This window comes from Mycteria americana, chromosome 2, assembly GCF_035582795.1.
Source record: "Mycteria americana isolate JAX WOST 10 ecotype Jacksonville Zoo and Gardens chromosome 2, USCA_MyAme_1.0, whole genome shotgun sequence".
NCBI lineage: Eukaryota > Metazoa > Chordata > Aves > Ciconiiformes > Ciconiidae > Mycteria > Mycteria americana.
The window spans coordinates 38,712,827-38,740,626 of NC_134366.1; the positions used below are offsets into that span (position 1 = coordinate 38,712,827).

Sequence of the window (27,800 nt, forward strand, 5' to 3'; positions counted from 1 at the left end):
CCTAAGCTTTCCTGGTGTAATGTGATGCACGGTGTAGGAAAAGCTAAGAATATGAGATTCAAAAAAACCCCAACAATATCACAACAGTATGCTTGCACCACGTCAAGTCATAAATTACAGTTTTGCGGTATGTGGCTTTGTTACCTCATACTAGGCATCGTGATAATTATGAGAACCACACCTTTCATCTCGTTGACCTATAACATTACATTAATGTAACGTTACACTTGCAATTTAAGCTTCAGTGATTTTTTTCAGGTATTCAGGCCTGCCTATTAAAACTTAATAAACTGAAACGCACGCTAGCTTCATTGTTTTGTAGCAGCATGTTGTTTCCTCGTACTTCTAGTGAAACATGGGAGTCTCCAGTCCCTGGGTACTTAAAATATCTGTGTTTTTCTCCTGATTTTAAAACTTGATCTGCTCCAAAGACTTAGCTCAATTTTGACAGTTTAAGCACTGTATTTTATTAGCAAAAAGAGAAAATCGAGAAGTTTCAGAGGGGAAGTAGCCTAGAAGCCAAGGCAGCACACCTGCCGAGGCCGCAGAGGGAAGGTGCGGGGCGGCGGCAGCCCAGCGGCAGTGCCATGCCTAGCCTTTGCTAGAAGCCGGGGCGGGCGGCGCGGTGCCGGCCGGCAGACCCTCCCGCCGGCACGCCCCAGGCCCGGCCGGGCGCGGGCAGGCCGGTCCCGCCGGAGGGGGGAGAGGGAAAGTTGGCGCCCGCGGCCGGCCGGGAGCCGCGCCGCCCCCTCCTCCCCTGGGCGCCGCCCGCGCTGCCGAGGGGCGGCCCCGGCGGCCCCTGCGCACGCTCCCGCCCGCCCGCCGCCCATGAGGCGCCCTCGCCGGGAAGGCACTGACGAGTCATCGCCCCGCCGCCCGCAGGCCCGGCGGCGTCCCCGCCCCCGCGCCCCTGGCGGGACGGGCGGCTGAGGGGAGAGGCGGCCGACCGGGGGGCGGCCGTTCCGCGGCGCGGGGGAGCCTACAGGTGATGATCCAGCGCGGCGCTGCCCGGCCCGCCCTCCGCGGCCTGGCCTGGGCTCCGCGGCTAACGGCCGCGGGTCCCTGCGCGGCCGCCTCCGCCTCCCGCCCGGCCGGCCCCGGGGGCTGCACCGGCGGCGCGGGCCGCCGGCCCCGCCGCCGGGCCCTCCCTCCACGCCCACCGCGCCGCCGGCCCCGGCCCCCCTCACGCCGTCCCTCCGCCGAGAGGCGCCTCCCGCGCTGCGGCGGCCGGTGCGGCCGGAGCGCGACCCGTCCTCCCCCACCACACCTAGCAACAGCGCTGACAGGACGCAGTGGCGGCGGCGGCGGGAGGAGGAGGAGGAGGAGGAGGAAGCGGAATGGCTGCCGCGGCGGCGGCGGCTCCCTCCCTCCCTCCCCGGAGCCCTGACAGCCAGAGCCGGGGCGGAAGCAGCAGGCGGCGTGCTGTGCCCGTCCTCCTCCCTCCTCCACCGCCTCCTCCGGGCTTCTGCGCTCCCTCCTGCCAATGCAAACTAACTCCCCCTCGCCAGGGCTGGCGGGCTGCACGCCTCCCCCGCACCCACCCATGCCGCCGCCGCCGCGCCGCACGCCGCCTCCCCGAGGAGCCCTCCACGTCGCCCGCAAGACCCCTCCTGCCACTCCTCGCCCGCCGACCTCCCTCCACCGGCGGCCGCCGCCGCGCCCCGGCTCCCGCTGCACCTTGTGCCCCCCACCCCGCCCCGCGCCGCGCTGCCGCCGCCGCCGCACACGCGGCCCCCACGCCCCCCGCGCCCGCCGCCGCGGGGCGCCCCCGCCGCCCGCCCTGCCCTGCCCTGCCCCGGCCGCGGCCCCTGCCCCGGCCCCGCGGGGCACTCACCGATGTGGTTGTCCTCGATGTGCTCGATGAGCTCTGCCAGGGTTGGGAAGTGGAGCCCGCAGCCCCCGAACCTGCAGGCGTTGGAGAAGAAGGAGGCGGCGGCGATGCCTGTCATGGTGTTACATCGAGATCCCCCTGCGGTGCCTGCTCTGCCAGGGCCGGCGGCGGCAGGGCGGGGAGAGGCGGGGGCAGGGGGGAACGGGACGGAGAGAGAGATGGGGAGCGAGAGAGAGAGAGAGGGTGGGGGTGGGGAGGAGGAGGTGGCGGCCGCGGCGGCGGCGGCAGCAGCAGCGTCGGGAGCGGCGGAGGGGAGGGACGGGCTGGGTGGGGGGAGATGAGGCAGCCGCAGCTGGGAGGAGGGACCAGCGCGGCTCTGTAACAGCTGTGCTGCCCCGGCGGCGGCCGCCGGCAGCGGGAGGAGCAGGGCACCCGGGCCGCCCGCCGCCGCCGGGGGACACCCGCGCCTCCTCGCCGCGGGGGCGGCGGAAGCTGCCGTCCGGCACCGAGCGGGGGCGGGGAGGGGAGGAGGGCGCGCCCCGCCGCTAACTTTCCCCCTCAGCCTCTCGTAGACGGCGGGGGGGCCGGGGGCTGCTGTAGCGGCCGGCGGGGCGAGGGGAGCTACTCCTGGGGTAGGTGCTGGGGCCGGGAAGGTGGCGCCCGCCCCGGTGGGCTGTCCCGGCCGCCGGGAGTTGGCTTGTAACGCAGCCGTCACCTCCACCGCATCGGGGGGAAATAACCAGCCCTCGCCGAGGTCGCTAAACCGAGGGGCGGTCGCTCCTTCCCAGAGGGGAGCCGAGGCCGCCAAACCCAGCCCTTACCTGCCCGGCGACGATCCGGAGGCCCGGGGCACCTGCACGCCCTACGGCCGGCCAGGCCTCGGGGGCAGCGGGGTCTCCCCGCCGCCAGGTGGGCTCCGGCCCCCCACGAGCAGCCGGTTACAGCCCGCGGGCCGGATCCTTCCCGCCTTCGCCCGGCGGCCACCAACATGCCCACTTAGGCGGGGCAGGGGTGTGAGGCTGCGGCCCTGCGGGGAAAGTTAGAAGTCGCACACACCTCGCTCCCAAACCCTGTTTTGACTTTTTGTCTCCAGAAAGCTATTCAGCAGAGAGGCTGACTGATTAATTGATTTTAATGAAGGTCTCCCTAGGCTCAAATTCGCAGACAGCTTTATTTAAAATTAAAAGGGGAAAAAAAAAAAGTGAGAGATTACTTGTCAGGAAGGCTCTTTTTTTCCCCACTTCTGTTTTATAATAATCTCTCTTTTTTCCATATTTATACGGTTCTACAATATTATTAATGATTTTGAGCAAAAGCGTGACTAAAAAAACCCTCAAAATCTGCATAAGGCTCTCTTAATTGTAGAGACATAAGTGATTCCACTGGTCCTCTGATGGGTAAGGGTCCCAGACTGTTCCCATCTCTGTAAAATTAAGTGTGTGCATAAGAATAAGCAGAGGCCTTGCCTGGGTTATTAACTGTATTGCAGGTGGGGATGTTCCTAGCATTGCTGCAGGAGCCAAAGAATAGCAAAGCCTAAAAGTGCAGTAGAATGGTTAGTGAATGGGAAGATGAATATTTGCCCATTTGCTTAAAGCTTGAAAAATCCTGGGGCTAGTTCTGGGTGTCCTGTATATCAGAGAACCTGTCGTTCATGGTGACAAAACAAGCTTTATCGTGCAGGTTATTTTAGTCATTTTCTTATGCATTCACTTTAATATTTTTCTGATGTCTTGCCTTCATCCAACTGTATTTTTCTTGATGTATGAATCCACTCCATTTAGTTTATACTGAAGAAAACAAAGCAAGCACAAACCCTGCTTTCCAGAAAAATAGCATGTGAAGAAGCCTTCTCTTACTTCAACACATAGAGCTAGCATTTGTAAACAGAGTTGGCATAGCCATGAGATGCTGAACCACAGAACTACAACAATATTGCAGATTTTACACTTTAAAAAAAATGGTAACATGGACACATGGTAGTCCACAGTACGTTTTCAGGGTTGACTGTGGTCAACCTGTAGTCTAGAGAGTTGGGGAACTGCTGCTGTTAGGCATTTCGTGAAAACGTGTAATTCTTTTGAATAATACAGAGGGGTTTGCTATCACACATCTGTCATTTGAGCCACCTGTTTCAAGCATAGCTACTTCACAGGTTACTCTTCCTCTAATTTCTCTGCTGTCTTTCTGATGTTATCGAAGGAACTTGCACACTACGAGTTGACTCGGTGAAGGAGGAGTTGTTCGTCCTTAAGACCATGATCCTGGAAATTCATGCCACACAAACTGCTGTCATGAATAATGCTACAAAATCAGGTATGTGCAAGTGCCCGTGTGGATCAAGACATAAAGCAATAAATAGCGAGTGGGGAAGAGCAGTAAAATGGTAGGATAAGCATCTTCCCTAGTAAGTTGCAGTTTTGGAGACTTAATTTGTACAGTCAAACACATAGGCCTTTTTCAACCTATAGTTGTTTTGGTAAGCGTGAATCCTCAGCACTGTGAACAATATCAGGACTGTAGATTTCACATTTTTGTTTGCATATGAGTAGGCATTCTCCATGTCAAATGCTAGCATAATTCAAACAAATTTTCTAAGGCAGGAAATCAAGATTAATCAGAATGAGTATTAAATATAAGAATTTCATGTGGCTGGTCTATCAAGGTCAACAGACGCGTGATTTAGTCTATTTGTTATGAAACAAAACTGTGATGGACATTGCGTTGGTATCAATAATTTTTAATAGCTATTAACAAAGAACACTGGTCACCTACAAAGAAATCAAAGTAGTTTTGTAGCTGTCAAGTAATAAACATTCATGGTTAACCACCTGCTAGTAATAGACAATGTAATGATTGCTTTCTGATGTGTGAACTTGTTCAGTTAGCTGCAGGTCTCTTTTCATTTATTGTTTGCTAAATTCTCTGGATTTTTGAGACCTTTTGAGCCAGGGAGAGCACTTAACTCTTGCAGCAGTCGAGAAGAGCTGGAAACTTGGGAGTTATTCAGTATCCCATAGGGTAAGGATTCAGGTCAGTATCTTTTGATGAAATTTACTCCTCCTACTCTGTAGGGCCCGGTTTTGTAGATATTCAGCTTTAATGGCTTCACTAGAAGTTAGGATAGTTAAACCACTTTATATTTTTTCCCCCTATGATTTAAGCACTTGGAACAGTCACACTGGGTTTTTTTTTTTCTTTCATAGAGTCAGGAGGGTTTTCTTCCCAGCATAGTTAAGGGCTTTCTGCCCCTGGTTTCAGTGTCAGGGCAAGGGACCAAGCTCATGACAGACAGGCATGAACAAACCCAGTGAAGAATGCCCCGAACTTAACTCTTTTTGTCCCTGATTCACTGTTGTTGTCATATTACCATCTGTGTATTACAGACAAAATACATTATGTCCTGATAATAAGTAGTGTTTGTAGAAAAAACATGCATTCTTCCCCATGTATGTGGTCTTCTTTCCTCAAGTATCTGGGAGACAGAGTAGTTTTATCAAACTTCTTATCAGTAGTTTAACCGATCCAGTATATTTTAAAGTTCTTTATTATAAATGATCATTTTCTTATTGACGCTTTACTAGAATAGAGAACTAGGGTATCCTTATGACAAAATGGCAAACTAAGAGAAAGTGCCCCTGTCATTTGGTTCTGTGGGAGAAATAAATAGAAATTGGACCCAAGTGATTTGTCAAGCCAGGGCTAAGCGCTGAGTAGATCCATTTCAGAGGTGATAATAGCTATCTTAAAGGATACTTCAAATAAATGGAGCTGCAAAAAAGCTCAAATGGCTGGTAGGCCCTGTTTTATTTGTTTTTGAAGAAGTTATTTTTAAGGCCCCTAAGACCCTTAATTTAACAATAATTTCAGTTTAGGTAGACTCTTAGGCACAACTGAGAGCAGGACTGCATGTGCGAAGAAGGATGTGCTGCTATTCAGACCTCCATACAAGGCTGAGGGCCGATTAACTGAGTAGATTCTAGATCATCTGATTATCTGCTTATAAATGCATACGTTAGGACTGCATCTTTTCTCCACTAACTTCATATCTTTGTGCCTCATTTTAAGTCCATTTTGATAAAGTAAGGAACATGTTTAGAGTAATTTTAATTCATTTCTTCCTTAAACTGATGGTTCATGGTCTTGGATCCCTTTTCTCCTTAGGTGGTCTGGCTCTTAGACCTTTTTCAATGACTTTTGATTGCTGGTCTTGCTAATAACCAATTTTTACTAATAACTTAGTAGTTATATTGTGGTAATTAACTGCTGTAACTCCTGGGCCTTATCTGAGGATAGATTGCTACTAGCTACTCATACTGTTCTGGATTCCCAAAACCTGATTATTCTGTCCTAATGCTCTCTGGAATGCTAGTGGTCTGAATTTAAAAAACCTGGTAGTTGCTGCCCTTGGTACTTTGAAGGTGATAAGACTTTTATTGAAGATACCACCCCTCTGTCAAATAGCAAGGAAAACCTAATACTTCCTTCACAGTCTTATTTAAAGCATAGTTTAAGTACTAGTTTTCAGCTGCATTTATAATAGTTGAATGTTACCGAGAAGATTATAATAACTCTTGCATGAGGACGCGAATCTGTGAAACTTTTAAAAATTACAGTCTTGCTACAGTTCTGATTTTTGCACTGTTGAAGTCATACTTGAAAATATCTACTTATGTTTGTTCTAAAAAAAAATAAACCAAGGATAACTGGATATTACAAAGAAATGGTTGGCAACACCTTCCCCTAAAAAAATTACTGATTCATTTTTCAATAACAATTTTAATAATTTTATTTCTGTTTGCCTCTGCATACTGGCCATATAAGAAATGTCTCACAATTTGGGAAGATTTCATAACAGAGACATATCACTGCTGCAAAATCATTATACAAGTAAAACATATTTATGCAGTTTGTGTCACGAGAATCCTATTTTTAATTTATACTGCTGAATTAGTTTTCTCTTGGCAGTGCACTGTGTAGCTTCAGGGTGCAGTGGAAAAACAAAATGTTAAGCTGGGAAAGCACTGTATTCCCCACTAGTTCCAGATGCCCCAAAACAATAGATAGAAATCCTGCTTAGTTGAACTTTCTGAGAGACTTCCACATTTTCAGAAGGACAAAGCTTCAGATAAACAGGAGATCAAAGCTGTCTCTGTATTTCCAGTTACCTGTAACCTGCAAAAAAGTAGTTCTCATGTCTTGTTTTGACTACTTCGGGAAGTTTGGAGCTAACATGATGTTATAGCATAAACCACTGTTACAGTGTTAGTCTGCCTTGGAATTATAAAATGCAAGCTATTTCAGTGGTCTCTTGTAAGAACCTGCAATTACATAGGTATCGAATAACCTACTCTATTCTTACTATGGGTTATAGTGGAATACTTTACTAAAACCTTTTATGTTTTTTTCCTCAGACAATCTGAGGTAATTAACATACACTTTTTTTAAAGAACTTGCTAGAAAAATAATACAATTTTGAAAGTTTATCTCAATGAAAGGTGAATTTGTTCTTTAATAAAGGTTAATAGTATTGAGTGAAACTTTCAGTTTAATAGCTTTTATAGCATCTCAAAAATGCCAGTCTATCATTCTGAAATTTTTGCCTTTTCCACTTTTGCTTCCTAAATTGAGGACCCAACTTGTAACAGGATTTCATGGTATCTACTGACATAATTTATGAAGTCAACTGAAAAAAGACAAATTAATTCCAAAATGTATTGAGATTATAGTATCATTTTCACAAAAATAAATCCTAAATTAGAACAAGCACTTCCTAGTTTCCTTTGTTTGGAATAGAAGTGTCATTACAACTGACAGAATGTCAAACTCTCTTATGCTCTGACTCTGAAGATCATTTTGGATGCTATAGTTACAGGATGATATAAACCAATCCTAAGGCAGCTCTAACTTACATCAGTGATCTGGAGTGCAAAGACATGGGACACAAGTCCCATCATGGTTTACTGCCATCTCACATTTTCTTTCCTAGTCTATCATTCCTCTGTCCCAAATCAAAATTTACCTAGGAAAATCCAGGTCCTTCGTTTCTGGATCTCCCAGTCACACGGAGCTGTGTATTTTAGAGCCTGCAAATTCAGAACAGACTCTCTTCTGTTTAGCTTGAGAATTTCCCATTTAAAAATTTCTTCATTGAGCCAAGAATACTGGCCACAGGGAGAATTCTGCACTGAGGCGTCGATGCCAGGAAAAACCCACTTGCTAAATCGTACATAGGGTCAGAGAATCCCCAGTGTTCAAGCAGGCTATTACATGGGGAATTCTTCCTGTTCTTAAGAGAGATGACTTTCACACATTCTTAAGTTAGGTTAGGGAGAAGGCTTTGGCATAAAGTTAACTTACAGCACTAGGGATGGTTTGCAGTCTCTAAGAAAAGGAAATCGGGTAACTTTGTTAACAGGAGGCTTGGTAATCATTGACTGTGGAGCCTGATATCACTGGAAAGGAGATCCACAGTTCAGAATAAGACCTGTTTTTAAATGAAAGAAACCCCCATCTTAGTAAACGTCTCAAATGATCTTCTGTGGTGAACGAACTGTCAGAAGCTCAGCTGCAAGAATATTGCAAATCACTTGCAATCACCACTGAGGGTGGTTTGTCAAATAAACATGTATTTCTTGTGACAGCTTAAATCGGAAATACAAATAACATTCCTGTTATCATCACACGGATCATGAGGACTGAATATGGCCACTACAATTCTGAACAAAAGAACAGAAGAACATCAACTAGTGAAAATGTATGTAGTTCTCCAGTAGCAGCTGAGGACCTATGAAGACACTGCCCTCCATTGAGCAGATTGCTATACATGGTTTACTTGGAATCACCTGTTCAAATCCACAAATACATGGCATCACTGGAAGTACATATTGAACGGGAATAAAAGAAGCAAAATCTCTGGAATACTAAAATGGAATATTAAAATGGTGCCGTGCAAAAAATCCAAAATGAGGAAACTCACAGGTGAATAGTACAGTAGTAAAAAAAAAAAATAAAAAGGAATGGGGAGAAAATATGTGAACAATCATCTGAGAGAAACATGGGAAAGGACAGATGATCAAGAATGGAGATCTAACACTTCTACAAAGACAGTATTTGCTGTCTGCCATCCTACACAAGGGATGCAACTCTGTATCATAGAAAATACGAATGCCTGCTGAAGAAAAGTGGCAAGATGACCCAAAGGCTCCCTTGTTTCCTTCAGAGGAATGCATAGTTGTGAAGGCTTCAAGCATTCTTTCGATACCTTTCAATGTGTATTACATCATAAATCTTATGTTAAAAAAAAATTGGCATGTTTCCACAAGATTTATCCTTTTCCTCATCTGCATAACAATGTATAAGGGTTGGAAGCTGTGAGATACGTAATTACTTGAAACCCCCATTCATTTTGTGTATATTCTGACTTGTGTATACCAAGTGACTTCAGTATGATTTTAGGTATTCAGCGCTTTGCAGAATATCATCTGTAAACAGCTGCAGAAGCTCCTGCTTTACATAAACAAAAAACTACTCATCATAGTCTCAGAAAGTCATGGGTCTGCTTTATAAACAAACAAACAAAAATGCCTATGCATAATGCAGTATTTGGAAACAAACTTGGACATTACTTACTCTTCAGAACATGTCCTGATTTAGTTATCTCATCTGAAACAAAAGAAGCTAACATGCTTCTACTTTAGATGCCAGGAACTCCTAGTGAGGGAAGGTGTGAAATAAAAGAGGATAGATTTGTGGTCTTTTAATAAGGTATTATAAAGCATTGCTAGAATGGTAAAGTGTCTTACTTCTTATTTCCAACTTTTATATCTGCATCCTGCAAATTCACCATATTTCAACCTAAACAAATTACTGACTGTCCAACAACAACTTTTTCAAACTACAGTATGTAAAAGAAAAAACAATGCTCCATGGGCATAGAGGTACTTAATCTTACAGAAGAAAAAAAAAAAGGCGTATCCTAAGCCCTACTTATTTTCAGTTTCTTTCTTACAAAACTCTTAATGGAAATATATCTTTGTAATAGTGTCCATGTATATCTACAGATAACAATCCCAATGTCTTCAGTTATTTTTCCCTGCTTCTGTGTCTTTATATTGTAACTAGACCATGGCCAGCCCCACAAAAGTATCAAAGGACATAGTGAAACAAGAATCCTTATCCCTGCTTTTCTCCTGTACATGGGCCAAACAGAACAGATATTATTTGCAAGAGCTCACTCACTTCTTTTTGCTCTTGTTTGGAGTTCAGATTACTTGTGCTTAATTCGTTCTCTGTACCAATCCATCTTCCAGCATATAATTTGAACACTCAAAATTGTACCAGAAAAAAGACTTGGGGAGCTTACTAAACAAAAAACTTGCTTAGCTTTTCTCTGAAAGAGGTTCACCAATGCATACATGTGATGATTTTTTTGTTCTACATCTATTTTTAATACTTCATTTTGTATAGTTTTGGGGTATACAGATGCTTGAATCTATCGAAGAGTAGAATTAGAGGCTTCTTATGTGTTTAACAGATGTGATTCCTTGTGATGATAGTAAAAATGTACTCAGAAGCATTGGCAGGTTCACACTTTGCCTTCAACCGGTTTGTGTGGCACATTTCCAGCTTAGCTGTAGCTTGAGAAACTGCATGTTCACTTTGTGTTGTCTTGGAAGTACACACAAATGTTGCCTCTTAAATTTTAAACCTGAAGTGATTCTTTCATGTACAAACATAGAAAAAAAACATAATTTAATGAAAAACTGTTAGTATGTAACAATATTTTCTTTCTATCTCCTTATTGGATTAGTAGTCAGATGTTGCTGGTTGACCTTTTTTGGTAATTGGTTTGTCCTTTGAGCATTGTCACAATAATTTTTTATATGGATAAAAGAATAATTAAATCTTTAAACTTAGTGTATTATGTAGATTAGAAGGACTCTTTCAGCTGAGGTAAACTATCATAGATCCATAAAAGTCGTTGGAGCTTTCATTTGGGGTAGGATTTCAGAGAAAAGAGTAGATCAGACTATGCGGTGTGGAACTCTGGCCGTACCCTAACCTCCACACCACAGGTTCTCCACTGCTGATTTAGGCCCTGATCATAGAAAGCAGATGGATTTCTTTCCCCCATCCCTTAACTAACCTCAGCTGAAGTTGGAGAGGTTCCACACCTACATGGGTTTACAGGCAGTTCACAGCTGCTTTGCAGAATTCATGTTTTCTGAGTGCAGTTCTTCCATCTGATCTGCAGTGTCAAACTAACAAGATTGGCAGTGGGGAATTTATGATTCACTTTGTCTTGGTTTTGTTCTGATTTTCTTCTGTTTCTGCTGTCTGGGAAAGCAGGAGCCAAATACTTTTTCCTCCTTCCTCTGGGATGTTGGTTTGTTTGATAAAGATGTTAAAAGGACTATTAGTACTCAGACAGTATCCTCGATTCTGCAGTGGCTGTCTTGTGCACCTTTGATGTTGCAGAACAGCGATGACGGTTGCTCAACCTGACTCTTGAGAGCATCATTTCCTTGGTGAAGGGACGGTGATGAGCCCTGAGAAGGGTCTGCATACCGTATTCCCCCACCTCCTGGCAGTGCGTCTGAGAGAAAAAAGGATCTCTGCAGGGCCACAGGAGGCTAGTGTAGGTGGCGGTATTTCTCCAACTGCTGTAAGTGTGTCACCTTACACTTGTAGGCCAGGACAAATCAAAACCAGAAAGAAGGGCAGTTTATTGGTCTACAAGAAATGTAGACAGTTTGGTCAAGTGGAAGAAAATGGTCTTTATTTTACTCACCACTGTTTAAGTTCCAGGTGGGAGCATTTGGCACGGTAGTGAGTTTTAAGGACCTTAGTGAATGTAAGGACTATTTATCATTGAAAACTACCATTATTGATTTAAGCATGTTTCCAGTGCCCCTCTTCATTTTACAAAGTAGACTTGTGCTTGTGCAGGCTATTTTCAGGTGAGAGGTCTATTTCATAGAAAGCTCCAGGCTAAATCTATTTCTGGAGTCATCAGGCCAGACTTCTCATGCTTAAGAAATGGGGAAGTTTATGCTCTCACCACAGCATCTGCATAATCATAATCAGCAGATTTGATTTTGCTGGACAGGTTAAGTAAGTCCAGACCAGCATTGCTCATCCAAATTGTTTGAATATCCTTCACTGCAAGAAAACTGCCTCTTACTTTGTGAGCGATGCTGCTCAATTCTGTCAGAACTGTTTGCAGGGGAGGAGTAGAAGTGCAAAGAAGGCCACATCCTCATTGCCAACATTTGTCACTGGAATAACAGAAGTTTTGGGAGCACTTCTAATTCCCTTTTATGTTTGAGACTCATCTCCTTTTTACTTCTGGAAGTGTACGGGGAAGTGTTGGGTCCCATGGTGATGGTAGTTGTCAGTGCTTCTTTAAGGACCATAAACTCTCAACTTGAAGAAACACGCTATTTCCTTACTGTCTAGTGATAATCTATTGCTAATTATTACCCAATACTCTTCTTATTACCAGATGTTATCTAGTGTTTTTCCATTTCAGTTTTGAGGCTGTATGGGGACAGTTAACGTACTATCTTTTGGCCACAGTGCTGCCTGACCCATGTCGTTTCGTTTGCTGAGTGGTGAATAGAATAGAGATACACTGGCATCTCCTCCTGGGGATGGATTAAGATCTGTGCTGATGGTATTAAGCCTCTCACTGCCTTGGATCACAAAATGATTTTGTCTCATTTGGTACTAGAAATGGATGAGGTACCCTTTGGATGGTGGTATTGTCACCTTGCTGAGCATTTCCAATGGCCAAAGATTGTTGCCTCACTGAGTTCCATACAATACCTGCTTGTTTCCCCTCATTTAATGCAGATAAGTCATCATTTGAGAGTACACATACAGTGTCTTTTGTACCCCATTTCCACACTCGGTGACCAAGCTGGCTCTATTAGTAGCAGGAGAAAGTGGTTGGGATGGATAAGGACCAGCAGCTGTGACTTAGTCAAGGCAAGAGCAAGGTGGTACAACAACTAGAAGACATAATGATGGTTTCTGTCTCATTGATTTCAGGAGGTTTGGACTACCCTGTTAGACACCTAGCTGCTCATTCTTTCCTCTCTTGTCAGCAGGGACAGAAAATGCCTGTTGAAGGATGTCAAGGCTGTACTTTTTTGGGGGTGTTCAGTCTCATTCCATCTTGACACATGAGTCCATGGGACAGAAAACCCAGCGCAAAGGGGAGCAGACAACTACTACAAAGAAGATTGTAAGGGTGTCGTAAATCAGTAGGACAGTGCAGTTCTGTAATCTGGTATACACATTGGTCATTTTCCCATAGACTACTCCATTAGAAAATTTCATCTCAAACAAATTGGAGCCATTGCAGAAAAAAATCAGTGGTTTGCTTATTAAGCAGCATGTCTTTCCCACCTACATCACAAGTCTTCCCTATGGTCTGCATTGTCTGCCTTCTGGTTTCTGGACTCATTTTTAGCTCTTGGTTGTGATTTGTAAAACCATAAACGATCAGTGTTCTACTTAGCTGAGATATTTACTCCAACTCTGTGATATACTAGTGCACCTGAGGTTAGCTGAGGTGCCTGGCTTGAAACCCATCATCTTTTTCTGTTTGTAGATCCCTTAAAGCTTTTTTTAACAGAGGCACAGACAAAGGCCTTCTTTTTTCTTTGGACTCATCAGAAGTAGCACAAGGATTCTCTGGCATCCCTAAATTTAAAGTAGGTTGAGAGCGAATGGTCTAAGGAAAGAGTTGTGACAAACCAGTCTTCTGTAGTGCCCTGGGCCATTGGATCTTCTTCTTTCCTTGGTTTGTAGTAGACCAAGCTTCTTATATTTCAGGACTACCTTTTCTCCCTTGCTTGTAGAAGCTGAGTGTTACTTGAGCAGGGATTTGAGGTTTGGGATTCTGGGAATTGTTCACAAAGTCAGTTTTTTTATATTGTTTTTATACACACACATTCTTTTATATATATATACACACATGTATGCATATACCTATATATGTGTAAAAATATGCATGTATACACACACACACACACACACACACATGCTTACATTATTTGTGATAGGGTTTTGATAGGTCTGCTTATTTGTTTAGTGGAGTGCCTGGGTTTCCTGACAGCATGGTGTTAAGGATGAAAAGGATGAAACTGCCATTTAACCTAACAGGGAGAGGGGATCATAGTTTGTAATTCTGGACTGCAGAACAGTGCCTTGCTCCCTCTCACAGTGCTAGCTGGAGAGTCAAGAAATAATCCTATTAGAGGGCCTCAATAATGCTAGAGACTAGGAGAACTTGAAAAAGAATGATGCAGTGGTTCTATAAAGAAAAAAACATAGGAATAAAACTTATAAAATACATAAATATTAACAAATCTGTATAAAATACTCCAAATGTATTTTGTTGAGTTGAGTTTATATGTTGCCTAATACAGATGAAACACACCTTAGTCATTGTCTCTCTGAGAACCTATTTTTTTCTTTTAGTAATTAAAAAATTCCTTCAGCAAGATCCCAAAGCCTTTTAAACAAGAAGCAAAAATCACTAAATGTCTGCAAACAGAAATTTAGTTCACCTACAGCTGAAGCTGTTCCTTTCAACTCCACCTCAAACAAAAGAAAAGCAATCAGGTTGCACGCTCATGAAGCAATTGGTTACAGCTGTACGACTTTAGTAGTGGGAAGAGGTGCTTCCTTCCAAATATGACACTTCCTTCTCTGAAAATAAAACTAGGTGGGGGGAATTTGCTAGGCCTGATTTACTCAGAAATGCAACTGGGTTTCTTAAAATTAACTCGTTATTTTAGCACAAGTTTTTTTGTTGACACTGCTTTTTTCAGTAAAGTACTTAAAGGTTATATAGCTAAAGATTTAAGATTATCTAAAAGTTTCCAACCAGGAATTTGTACTGACCTAAATACATTGTGTTGTTTTTTTTTTCTTAAACCCATTTAACTCAAGCCAATGCAACTTCTTTGTACAAACAATCTTTGTATAATCACTGAACAAGAACAGGCATTAATGAGTACCCAGGCAAGGTGCAGTATCCTTTAGAAGTCTTTTCCTTCTGAAATGAATGGAGGCTAGATTACTGGTGTGATCAGAAAGAAAAAGGCATTACGGAAGTAAAATAATGAATATATGCAGAAGCCAAAATTCTGCCTATAGAAAATGCTTATAGTACTATCTGAAGCACCTCTGCAAATACCTGCAATATTATTGTGGCCCTATTTAAATCACTGGAAGTGATGCATGGATGATAAACAAAAACCCTCAAAGATGTCTCTTCAAATAAAATCTCTGGAAGCTTCTTGACTTTCCCAAAAAGGTAGTGTCAAGAGCATCCTGGTTCATTACTATGTCGAATGATAAGAGCAAAAATTTTTTGGGAACAACATAGTGATTTTTGGGGGGGAAGCAAAATAGTGTTATCCCCCCCAGTGCAAACACCCTGCCCCCCGCCCCCACCACAACCATTTCTATTTTTGTTTGACCATGTAAAATTTTACAAAGTTTAGCCTGCTGTATTATATCCACCCCAGACTGCTCTGCTTAGGTTATGCAGTTGCAAACCTCTGCAAAGGCACTTTATTTGGCTTAGAAATGGCTTGGTCTCCATTTGGTTAAAGCAGTTGATGTAACACAAACTGAAGTAAGCCCAGCCTGGACCAGAATAAGGCTGTCCTCACCACTTTTTGCACAAGGTAATTTATATCACTTAAGAAAAGAGTTCCCCCTCACAGTTGGGATAATAATTCTTGGAAGTATGTTAACCACAAAATTGAAAGCAAGCTCTTTGGACAGAACTCGTCTGCAGTCTGCAGAGGCGAGAAGCCACCCTATCTTAGAAGGAAGTAAACTTCAGAAAGGGCCTTCTCTCTGTGGGGGAATGCTCTAGCTTGTCACTGCCAGCCCACATTACTGAACATTGGTGGTTTTTTTGGTTTCGTTTGTTATGTGTGGTGACTGTATGAACATTCACTGTGTGTGTTCTGGAATAATGGTGTGGTTAATGCTAATTTCCCAAATACTTAATGGTTTTTTAAATAATTTGAGCATTTTCAGAGTTTGGCTTCTACCTTTCTGCCTTCAGGTGGGAAAAGCAACTACAGTGTGTATGATTTTTCACCCAGAATTAAATGAGCCTGCAGTTTAAGACCCATAGATATCAACTTTTTTTTTTTCCTCAGATACAATCAATTATTTAAACGAAAATTAAATGTAATTAAATTTAAATTTACAGTGAAAATAATTGAATAGAAGTAATGAGGGCCTAAAAATGAAAGTCTAATCAAAAGACAATACTACTTTGGAATGAAAAGTATTTTTGCCTTTCCTATCTCTCTCCATATGCTTATATATGTATGCATATGTAGTATGTGTACGGTATAGAATATATAATAGCCTTTACTTGTTACTTGTGAGTTTTGGACTCTCCATTATAAGGACACTGATATACTGTAGTGGGTCCAGTGGAGGGCCACCAAGATGATCAGGGACTGGTGCACATGATGTACAGGGAGAGACTTTCTTCAGCCTGCAGAAGAGAAAGCTAAGAGGGGATCTTATTACTCTCACAACCCACCTAATGGGAGGGTGCAGAGCCAGACCCTTCTCAGAGGTGTACAGTGACAGGAAAGTGACAGCAGACACAAATCAGATCGTGGGAAATGCTGATTAGATATTAGGAAAATCTTTTTCACCATGAGGGTGGTCAAACATTGGAATAGGTGTCCAGAGAGGGTGAGCAATCTCCATCCTTGGAGAGAGCCCAAACTTGGCTGGACAAGGCTCCGAGAAACCTGCTCTTGGGAGGGCATTGGGCTTGGGAGAGATCCCTTCCGATCTAAATTATTCTGTGATTTTGTGGTTTTAATGATGCATGACATATTGCTCTAATCAAATTCTAAGCCTGAATAGTTAGGCAGTCCCACCCACCTCCTCTCTTCCTGGAAAGTTTTTTAAAATCTCAAAAACTGCAAAGAAGATTGTGATTCTTCTCTGTACAGTAAAGCTGACCCAGGAAAAATTACAAACAGTAGTTTACAACATACAGCATGGCGTTATTATTTTTAAAAGTCTGGTTATTATTTTTAAAAGTCCTGTTATGAGTTGCAACTACTAAAGTAACTTTTATCAGTCTGTTACTGAGGCAGGTGATGGCATCCTTTAAGTTATTTGGTCAAGAGTTCTTTCAGGAAGTACTATTTTCCTTCAGAAAAATCTTTTTTTCCTTCCAATGGAAAAGCTGGCCTATGGAATTTTGAGATGTCTGCTGAAATAGTACGTTCAGTATACTTCACATTCCTTAAGTGTTGTTCATGCTTGTAGCCCCTGGAAACCATGGGAGTTTGGGTTGCAATATGGCCTAAGAATATCAGTTTGAACATTTTGTAAGCATAGATTCTTGCCTTTTATATTTTCACTGCAAATACCAGTTAAAACTAAAATCCTGGCAGGCTTTCTAAAGAAGTTAAGACTGTTTCTTGCAGCATATGTATCTTTGAGTGAGCTTCTGTAATATGGAAACTGAACTATAAGCATATTGAGTAAGGCCCTGTTGATTTTCAGCATGTGCCAAATGACTATGCTGGATTTCATAGACCAGTACCTTTTACCTCCCTCATTTCTTCATCTAGGAATGACAATATGACTGAAGCAAAAACTGTAGTTTACTGTAAATGAGCTATATAACTTTTTCAGAGCATTCAAAGCCGATGGGAGCTTTCAGCCTCTATGCACATTTTAGATTCTTAGGATCTTAAGTTTTTGACTTTGTTTTTTGCCGCTGGCTCTATTTTTGTGCCTGAGGTTTTGCAGATAACTGCTGATCCATACATTCCTCTGTGAACCATTTCGTTGCTGTTTTGTGGATTTGCAAATAAACAGCATATAGCAAACTTAATCTTCACTCTGAAAAGACTGCAGCTTTACTGCTGAAGAGGATAGTCTTACTGCTGAAGAGGATAGTCCATTTTTACTGCAAGATAGGTGAAAAGAATAGATCAGGAAAATGGACTGACGTCATCTATGCATGTGAGACAACAAGCATATTCAATGTTGGAGGGGCAACAGCAGATAAGACAGGAACAGACATTATTCAATGGATTTCTCAAAGACAGCAGGGGGTACTGCAAACTCAAACTTGTCTGGGTGAATAAATATATGTGGCCCAGAGGAAAACAAAATTCACTGTTACAGGGGACTGCTTTTCTGTGGGCTGAAGTCCATCTTGACAAGTGTTGGTGAAGATGTCAAATCCCTGGAAAATACTGTCCTCTATTTATTTACAGGACAGCTGTTGCACTAAACTTCCTATACTGGCTGCCTTGACAGCATGCCTGAACCTTCTACGGGAACAGTTTAATCTCTGCAGAACTTTGGCCTCTCTGCTCAGTATGTCAGAGAGTTCAAAACTTTGTGTGTTAAGTCTCTGTTTTGGCTTCTCCAACTATCATATCTCCTAGATGGAACAGAAAGCACCACATTAATAAAGTAGGCTTGTTGTTCTGGTTTGACTCAGATTAGTAAATTATACCTCACTTGCAGTACTTAACACATAACACCCACAAGTAAATGCTAACTTTATTCTCTCTGCATTGCTTTCTTGAAATACAGGTTTATTGAATCAAGCTTTGCCTTTTTATTTGTGTTTACAAAATTCACCTCATGGATACACAACCAAGACCTTCTAAAATAATTCTGTCTTCTGTAAGTGGTTTATACAATCGGGTGTCCCATGTTATTCTTAAAGGGATGGATTGCGTGATATGTGATATGAAATTACTTATTAAAATAATAAAATTATAAGATCAACTAGATAGTATATTCAGTATTCACTATATAGTGTATTAATTATTCAGTATACACCTCACTGTAACTTCAAAAAGGAAGATTACATAAAAAACAGAAATCTAAACAGAAAGTTTCCATGGAAAAATTGCTAACCTAGGTACACTCAAACAGTATAATGACAGAATTAAATTTAATTCAGTTCTGACTCTAACGCTGCTGGAATCTCCTTTAGAATCGAAGAAAAACACTGCATTATCTTATTTTTCCTTTTATTCACACATCAAGAATATAAGCTATCTGACATGAGAGATCATGCACTTCAATTCCAATTTTCACTTTGTTTCACAACTCAATGTGAGTAATAATTCATGAACTTTTAAAGAAGCACGATGTGTTTTGTAAGCTTTTTTTAATCTCTGAAGATGTTCTTTCATAAGATACGTGATAGAAAAAGACCTTTTTTAATGCTCTGGGTAAGTTTGTTATAAATTGCTATAAGTTATACTTTCAACCTGAGATAAATTAGTCTTCTGATAGTCACACAGTAATTTGCCATAGCTTTGTATGTTAAATATAAGATTGGATTCCTACAGGCGAAATACTTGCCTTAAGTCGCAGGGGAATGAGAATTAAAATCTATGGATGGTGAGGGAGAAGGTGGTGTGTCCCATGACCATTACCTGAGGGCTTTTGTGTGTAAGTTGTATGGAGCTCAAGAGGTGTACATCGATAAGTGGTTGCACTACAAATTGCATAACAATGATTTTCTCAGCAGGATCTTGCATGGATGCTTCCTCTGTACTAAGGAAAACTTCCTGAGATGGAAGGATTTTCTGTGATCAGTGGGTCAAGGGATGCAGTCTCCCCCCTAGAGCAAGATTTCTTCACCTCATCAATGAGGGACTTCAGGGAGTCTTGAAGTCAGAGACAATGCGGAATCACAGTGATTCATTCTTATCTTACCTCTGCTTGGGGAAAAAAAATCTTGTCTAGTTGTATCAGATACAGAAAAAGAAAGCAAATGATAGGAATACAGGAAATGATAGGAAACAATAGGAAAGCAGCAATATTTCTTTTTTTTTCTTTGAAAATATTCTCTACGAATAGCTACCGTACTGCACAAAGCTAAACTAATTCTACCTATACATAAGAGTTGGGGGGAAATGGCTGTCCTAATTGCTTCAGAGATGAAGCAGCTAAAGAGACAGTGTCTTGGGGTCAAGCCCAGTCCTCTACAAACCTTGTAGGCAAAACCCCTGACAATATACAAAGAAACATTATAATGTTAAGCTTTCAAAATCAAGTTTGCCTCATTCAGTAAATGTCAAAATTAAGGCTGCAACAAGCTTAAGTCAATCCTGAAATACCATGCTTTTTAACTTGCGGTCTGTGGACTACTGATGGACTATAAGGCTTGCAAAACTATTCACCCATATTCCTGTACATACAACAAAGCAAGCAAAATGGCCAAAACCAAACTTCGAGTGTTTAGCTATCTACTTAGATGAAACAATCATGGAAGTTCTGCAAAAGATGGTCCCAGGATTTTTTCAAGAAGCTTAGCTGGTTCATTGACTAAAACATAGAAAAGCACCTTCATGACGATATTTCGAATAACATCTTTGCGGCAGAATTGGGGAAAGAAACAGATCTCCTGGAACCAGTCCAGTGCCTTAGAAAGCATAGCTTACTGTTTGCCCCATGCAATAAGTGAATTACAGGAAAAAATATTATGTGATAGCCTGTTTTCTGCTATACATAGAGGGTCAGAGTTAATTCTGGCATTTTTAGTATTTATTACACAGGCAACTTAACTTAATTAACATTGTTTTGACTGCAGCAATATTATGAACAACTGAAAGCAGAAATTTGAAACAGAGTATTAGAGTTGTGTATAAACTTGTTTGTCACAACCCTACAAGAAAAAAAAAAAGGTACCTGATGTAGCTGTTCAGTTAGTAAACTACATTTACCATCCAACCGATATCCCATAACTTGCAATGGATCCAAATCTTAATTTCCTGAACTAAAATCATGTATGATCGGCTAAGAAGTGACCACATGCCAGTCTTCTCCCCAGCTTTCCTTTTCCCTCAGCTTTGGATGGAGGATCAGAAGTTATGATGGTTTTTCTGCACTGCTTGAGAGAGAGAGAGATCTCTGTGGATTCTTCCCACTTAGGAAGTGCTCTGTGCGGGAGCAGAGCACGGCGGCTGGGATTCCCAAGGGCTCTGCTACCTTGTGGAAAGATTATGTATCAACAAGGTATGAGGAACAACATCCCAAGGAGCTCTTGCTTTTGTTCTGCCAACGTTTAGGCAAGCTCAACTATCTCAGATTCCTTAGGGTCCTCCATTACCCTAGAATATATATGATTATTTAACCTACCTTTTTTCATCAGTTCTATCAGACATGCCACTGTGATAGTCCTTGAAATTTCAGATCCTCTGGCATGGATCGCATGAATGTGGAAATCAGCAGTCCACGGTTTTCTATGTTCCTCCATGAACATATCTCAAATCTTAACTGAGAAGGCTATCTCTAAGGTTATCCATTTAGAAGTGCTAACCCGAAACTTAAAAAAAACTTAAGGTGTGGTGGTATTTTTGTCAGATATCCACTAGCAGCTTAGCTAACAACAGGCTCATTTTACAGAGATCATGAGTTAGCTGTGGGCTAGTAAGTGGTTTGATCATACTCACCTAGGCTAGATTGGAACAAGCAGCTGAGAGCTGAAGTGTCTCAGGTCCCATCACCTGTAACATAAAGTCTTCATTCCACTGGTTGCTGTGTTTTTGTATGTGACATTAGGAATACATTGTATAAGCATCTTTTTATGAAGGACTAAGCTGCATTAGATTCTGAAATTTTCTGTGTCAAAGTCGACTCTTGATTAAGCAAGTATATACCTAATGAAATGAAATCTGTTGATTTAAAACATTATAATCCAGGGAGGAATCCAACCTTCTGTTCCTACAGTGTTTGCAATCTCATTTTTTGATCTATATATATACAGACACCATGCATTCCTGATGAGGATACTTCCCATTTTTACACCTGGTACAAGCCATTCCAAATAATTTGTCTGCAGATTTTGGTATTAGCACAGTTGCTGCCATAAACTGTGCCATGCTGAGAATATTTGTATAGTTCAGAGCACATGACCTTCACATTATCATCTGTGTAGCAATGTGAAGTGATGTCAAGAAATGTGGGGTTTAATCTGACTAAATGGGGTTTTTTTTCTTAAACATTGTTTTCTCTTTTGGAATCAGATCCCTTCTCTCTGAAGTCAGCGGAAAACTCTTGTGAATTCAAGCAGAACTTGGACTGAAGCTTTAGCGTAGACATGTGTTTCTTTTTTATTGTATGTCTTTAAGATTAAAAGGGGAATAAGTGTAAGAATAAAAAAGACAGTAGAGTGAATCTTAAAAAAAAAGGAACCCTCGAAATCAGAAGTTTTACAGATTACTGAAATACATTTACAATAAGCTACATAGCAGATAGGAAATGTGATTGGGAGTTTTCTGTAGTGTTTTAATGTAGAGAACATAGCCACGTTTAATGAAAGATGAACAGTCTGCATTTGGTAGAAGTGGCAGCTGGTGGTTTTAGGCTTTTCTAGTCAAGGACCCTGGAAATAGCTGAGCAGGTATCTAACCTACATCTTTCAGGTTACAAACTGAGCCTACTCTTTATTTTCCACATCACAGTACCACCCAATTTGGGAACGTTGCTTGTATCCTTTTTAAGAAAGCTTCAGAATTGCCAGATTGCCTTAGCAGGAAAGTTGCAGGTCCAGACCATTTCCCTGAGTAAAGTGCTGGTGGGAACTGGCACGATCCCAGGTGCTGTGCCCCAAAGCTGAGTGTCCCCTAGGGCCTCGTCCAGAGCTCAAGCACTTTAAAGAAAGCAAAAAGATGCTAAAAACTTCCTGTACAGCAATTGACTAGCCCTCTAGGAGTAAAATAAATACAGGTGAATGCTACCCCATGGAAGTAAGGGAGCGCTTTAACATGGACTTCAAGAAGACCACGGTGTTGTGCATAAGTGAAGAAAATCTCTGTAAGCATATGGTCCCAGCCATGTATGTCTTATTCATGCAAGTAATCCCTTTCCTAACTAGTCTCCTTCCAAATGGTTAGGTTCCTGTGACTTTCTATGTGAATAAAGACTTGGCCTATCATTTCAGCTCTGATTTCATTTCTGGTGAGTATTTAAAAGTCTCTGTCACAAGACCAAGGATTTAATTGTCACTTTGCTTGCCAGTCCCTCCAGAGAGGCTAAAGCATGTGGGAGCAAAGGTGTATATGTCAGTCACTCCCATGGATAACTGGATGACCTCCAAATCTCTATAACCCTTGATATAACACTATTCAGCTACTAAAAATTCCACGGTCTTTAAGTGGAAAAAGTAGAATTCCTGTCATGCTCCTAACTTGTCGTCTTCTGCATAAAATACTTGTTTCCCCAGGTGAGGTTTCTCTTAAGAGATAGGACACCTTCCCTTTCTTTCCTTCTGTATTTAATCATTTCATCATCCATTATGTAGTCCATCTGCCCTCTTGTGGTTTCCTTTTTGATCTTTCCACTTTTACTTTGCATTTTTCAGAGGCTTCTTGACTATTTCATATTTCCTGTTCTCTAAATGTGGGATGAGCTCACGAGTCAAGTTTCACCTCGCGATGTATTTTCCTAGTCTGAGTATTTCTGAAACCCATTTTAGTGTTAGGTGAGGCTGGGAATTAGTTGCAGCCCTGGAAAGGCATCCAGTGTCATGAACAATATGGTCAGTTCTCTTAGGAGTTTTCCCAGAAGTTCTGATGGTCTGAGGGGAAAGTCCTTTCTCCTAATTCTAAAGTCCCTGTTCCAAGTGGATTTTTAAGGTGTTTCTCAGCTGACTCGTCTCTTTTGGGGGATGGCAAATGAGTTTTGAGGGCTACAGTTCTGAGAGAGGTGAAACAGCAGAATTAGAGAAAGATGCACAGCAGTCCTAACACTTTCTATTGGAAATAGAGCATTTAACTAAGAACTAGATGTAATGATCTCTTAGCTTCTATTACCCTTAGCCTTGATGAGCACTAGAGCCTATGCATTAACAATATTGATGTCAATAGGGCTATTCGTTAAAAAAATGCTTTTTAAGAGTGGCTTTGCATTCACCTTGGCAAATCAAACGCTGTAGGCCAATAGGAAGAGGATTTTGTGGTGTGTGATTGTATCGTGTCATGCAGGGATGCTCATTGTACCAGTTGGGGCTAAGGGGGAAGAAGTGCCTTCTTCCTCATTACCCTTTGTTCTTCTGACGGAGTAATTACTAAGTCTCAAGTCCTGCCATCATCACAAAAGGATGTATTTGAGCAGAAAAGTGCTTCCCAGTGTAGTGCTATCTGGTGTTGAACACGGATCACTGAAAAGAAATCAAGGATTTGTTTCCTGTTTGCGATTTTGACCTTTTTCAAATGCTTTTCAGATCTGTCCCCCCAGCTGGTGCAGCTGAGGTGTGTGCGGGAGGTGGCTGGCAGGAAGCAGCCAGGAGATGTTCTGCAGCTCTTCAGAAGGGACAAGGTCTCTCCCTGGTTCTCTTCCAAATACTGCATTGTACAAGCTTTTTCAAAACCACTAGAGCTGGCTGAGGTGCTAGAATTTACTGAATGACATACTAAGACTTAACTAATTTGACATTTATTTTCTTCACATTTTAGTTTCCCAGAGTGTTTTATGTGATCTACTTCTGAACCCACTGTTCCACAAAAAACATGCACAGTGCCATGAGCCCCTCCCATTCTTTATGGCTCCTTTGAGATTTGCAGAGAAGCAATGTGACCCTGTATCTCACTTAATGAGACTCGTGTGTGTGTGTGTGTGTGTGACATGCAGTGCTGAAAAAGCAAAGTGTTTGCCAAAGGTTCCCAGGACAGAGCATAGAAAGTGAGAGAAATAAGAATGGACCACTGCTGCATTTTGGTATTCCTTAGCTTGGAAGGAATAACTAAATGCTAAAAGTATCACTAAAAATCGCTAAAAGTACCCCATAGGCATTTCTAAGCCTATATGAGCCCTGAAAATTGAGGAAGCTGGAAGCTGCTTCCTGGAAGCCTCAGGGTATATCTATAGAGAGAGTTGCAGACAGACGGAGGGTGCTCATCCCACACTCAAGTTTACTGGCTGCAAGCCAGCTGTGAACAAGGGCCAGGTACAGCTATTTTAGCACAGTCCTGGGCTTCAGCTAGCATGCTGTCTGCTGCTGGGACAACAGGTTCTTGCATCAAGAGAAAATTGTTTCCTTTCAGAAGTTCCTCCCTTTGAGCTGCTACTCTCACAGCCGAAAATGAAATTCTCACCATTTGTTACGGTATCACAAATCCAAAGCCTTTCTTTCCTTCTCATAATTTGTAGTAAACGCAGTAAAAATATAATTCAGACTTATTTAAGACTGTAACAGAAAGCAAAACTGCAAGAGCTCTTCACTACTGATTGCCTGCACACTGAAAACCACTCTGGCTTCACTAAACATATCTCAGAGGGTATGTCTGATAACAGAAGAGTAGGATCTCTTCTTTGTTCAAATAGGAGGTTTTACTTCCTGCAGGGTTTCTCATTAACCAGGCTATTTGAGTGTTGAATTGTGATTTAACATAGAACTTCTGAAACCAGGGAAATAATAAAGAAATAGTTGTATTGTATTTGCATTTATCCCTTGCTCTATTAATAAAGTCAAATTCTTGTCAACCAAACGAAAAACAATTCCCCAAAAGACAGTGCCCGACCTTACAAGGACTGGCATGAGCACTAGCAGACATATACTACCACGCCTCAAATTTAGTTTAACTTTAGTAAATCATAGGTGTCTGCTATCTGTGATTGTTTATTGTTCAGGGTGAGGACTTGTGTATCGGGACCCAGAAGGAGAGCACATAATTATTACATTTGCCCTTCTTCCACAAAGCAAAAATAAACTTATGGCATCAAGGTGATACGCCCTTCTAAATGGAGATCCTCTGGCGTGAGCTATAAAGTGCAGCCAATTCTGTCTACAGACAGATGCTTGAATTGCGTAGGTGTAGGGAAAGAAGTGTACTATCTGTGGAACAAGCAAACAAAAACAAAACAAAATCCTATCCTGCAGACGCTCAGAAGTTAATTGTTATCTTAAAGCTTAGTTGTTTTCCTCAGAAATTACAGGGTAGAGGGAACCAAAAGAAGGTAATTTCATTTTTTTCAATCTGTTCTGGAAGCCTGTGTAACTTAACTTTTGAAAGAAGTAGAAGATTTTTCCGTTCATTTTAAGACAAAACTCCGGTTGTATGTCCCAGATCTTGCCTCCAAAATATGATGTCAGTTGATATTCTAAACTTTTTCTAATAATGAAATTTTACACTTAACCAGAATATTAGAAGCCTGCAGAGATTTCAGCATCCATGAGAATAAATTTGGTCAGCAAGAGTTACTTAATGGCGCCCAAAAGTTACTGTAATAATTAGAAATTCTGGGCTAAATTCTGTGATGAAGTAACTGGCACAGTTCTAGTAATTCTGTGAAGACTCACCAGTCATTACTACCATGAAAACCTATCCTGATTTTTTTTTAAACAACAATCTTCATGTGGCTTCTGTGAAATGTAACACTTTTTTCTAAGCAAAAGTGAATTGTAGTAAAATTTAATTTGTCCTATGGCAGTCTGTTGGCTAGACCTCTGGTTATGTAGATTGTATAACACTTAAATTTAGTTACTGAAAGGTTAGTTTTCCTAAGTCATTGCAGAGGAATAAACTGGGATTCCAGGTATAGGCTGTGGTTTTTTAAGAAATGCCTGAGAAAAAAAAAAGTATGATAAAGCAGGGCAATTTGTTGCTCTGCATTGTGCTTGGGACTGTGTATGAAAAATTAAAGGCTTTTGAACTATTTATACTATGGCTGTGGTTTTCAACTGCAATATTTCTGAGTTTAAGCAGAAGTAATATTTACTAAGAATGCAAGTGGCAAATGGTTCTCTTGTGTTGCTTATTATACTCATATGATGTCACAAATGTTATGACATCATAATATCGTAGTTCAAGATAGATTAGAGTTATATTTCTGCTGCTTCTCTGACTGCTGATACAAACAGTTGATGATCGTGGTGTACAGAAATGGTCGTGTTCAGTTAATGCACACTAGTGTCATTACTCACTATTAGGTTTTTCAAATACTGATAGATAGGGCAGAATCATAAGATTATTACAGAATTAATATGATCTGCTAATGGAGCTAACAGAGCCTTGCCCTCATAAGGCATATGTATGGAAACAAGAAGTCCTGCTTCTGAACTCAGGCTAGGCCAGTATACCTGGAGTTTAGCTGACCTTGAGGTAAGAAAACCACAAACAGCCTAACCAACAGCAACGGTGACAATTCATTGGTACCCCAAGAAGCAGCAGAGTGTGATACTGTCGGGACCCATCTCATTCATATTATGCATATCAGAGTGAAGTTAGAGTGATTTTTAGAACAGCGAAATTAAAACCAGGTAACTGTAGGTCAGTTTTCATCAGCTTGCACTATTAAGAATATTAAAGGCTCTATCATCTGGTAGCCTAAATTGGTATCGCTGACTTTGGCAGGACTGCAATAATTTACATCAGAAGACCTTTACATTTAGCTGGCATCTAATCTATGTCAAGTACTGTTCTTTAAACCTGCTCATGTGAAATTGTAAGCTAAACGAATGTTGAAAACTCCTGTTGTTTTTAGGAGGAAATGGACTTCATCAGTGCTCATGTTCAGTGTAGTTTTATACATTTTTGTAATAGTAGATGGGAATTAAAAAATAGCTGATACTAACAGGAGAGAATATGAGCTGTGTTTTTCTGGTTTTTTTTGTTTATTGAGATTTAAAAACACCTTGAAGAAATGATCAAAAGACACATAGCTTAAAAACAAAGTGTATTTTCTTTTTCAGAGTTTTGTGTCATTTCTAGTAGTATAAAAATTAATTCTGATAGCTGAGAGGAACCAAGTTGTATACCTAGTGTAACAACCAGTTGAGCCTTCTGCTTGTGGTTTGAGTTCATCTTGCACTGAGGCTGATGCAAATATTACTACATATGATGGCCTGTAATAAAAACAAAAATGTTCCCATATATCACCCTTTTCTCTTCCATTTCTTTGAGACACTTCCTAACTCCCA

General features: G+C 41.7%; 1 protein-coding gene and 1 long non-coding RNA gene across 2 annotated transcripts in view; one reads left to right on the top strand and one right to left on the bottom strand.

Moving 5' to 3' along the window:
* The window catches only part of JAZF1 (JAZF zinc finger 1), a 200,281-nt gene extending 197,957 nt beyond the window's left edge, over positions 1 to 2,324 (bottom strand). The window contains exon 1 of the mRNA XM_075493093.1: positions 1,835 to 2,324. Within this exon, the coding sequence (XP_075349208.1) occupies positions 1,835 to 1,949 (115 nt within the window). The 5' untranslated portion in view covers positions 1,950 to 2,324. The remainder of the gene's footprint in view (positions 1 to 1,834) is intronic.
* LOC142405533 (uncharacterized) lies at positions 830 to 10,550 on the top strand. Its single transcript, XR_012774222.1, has 3 exons — positions 830 to 985; positions 4,034 to 4,147; positions 8,476 to 10,550. It is a non-coding gene; the product is annotated as an uncharacterized LOC142405533 (long non-coding RNA).
* The last annotated feature ends 17,250 nt before the right edge of the window (positions 10,551 to 27,800 follow it).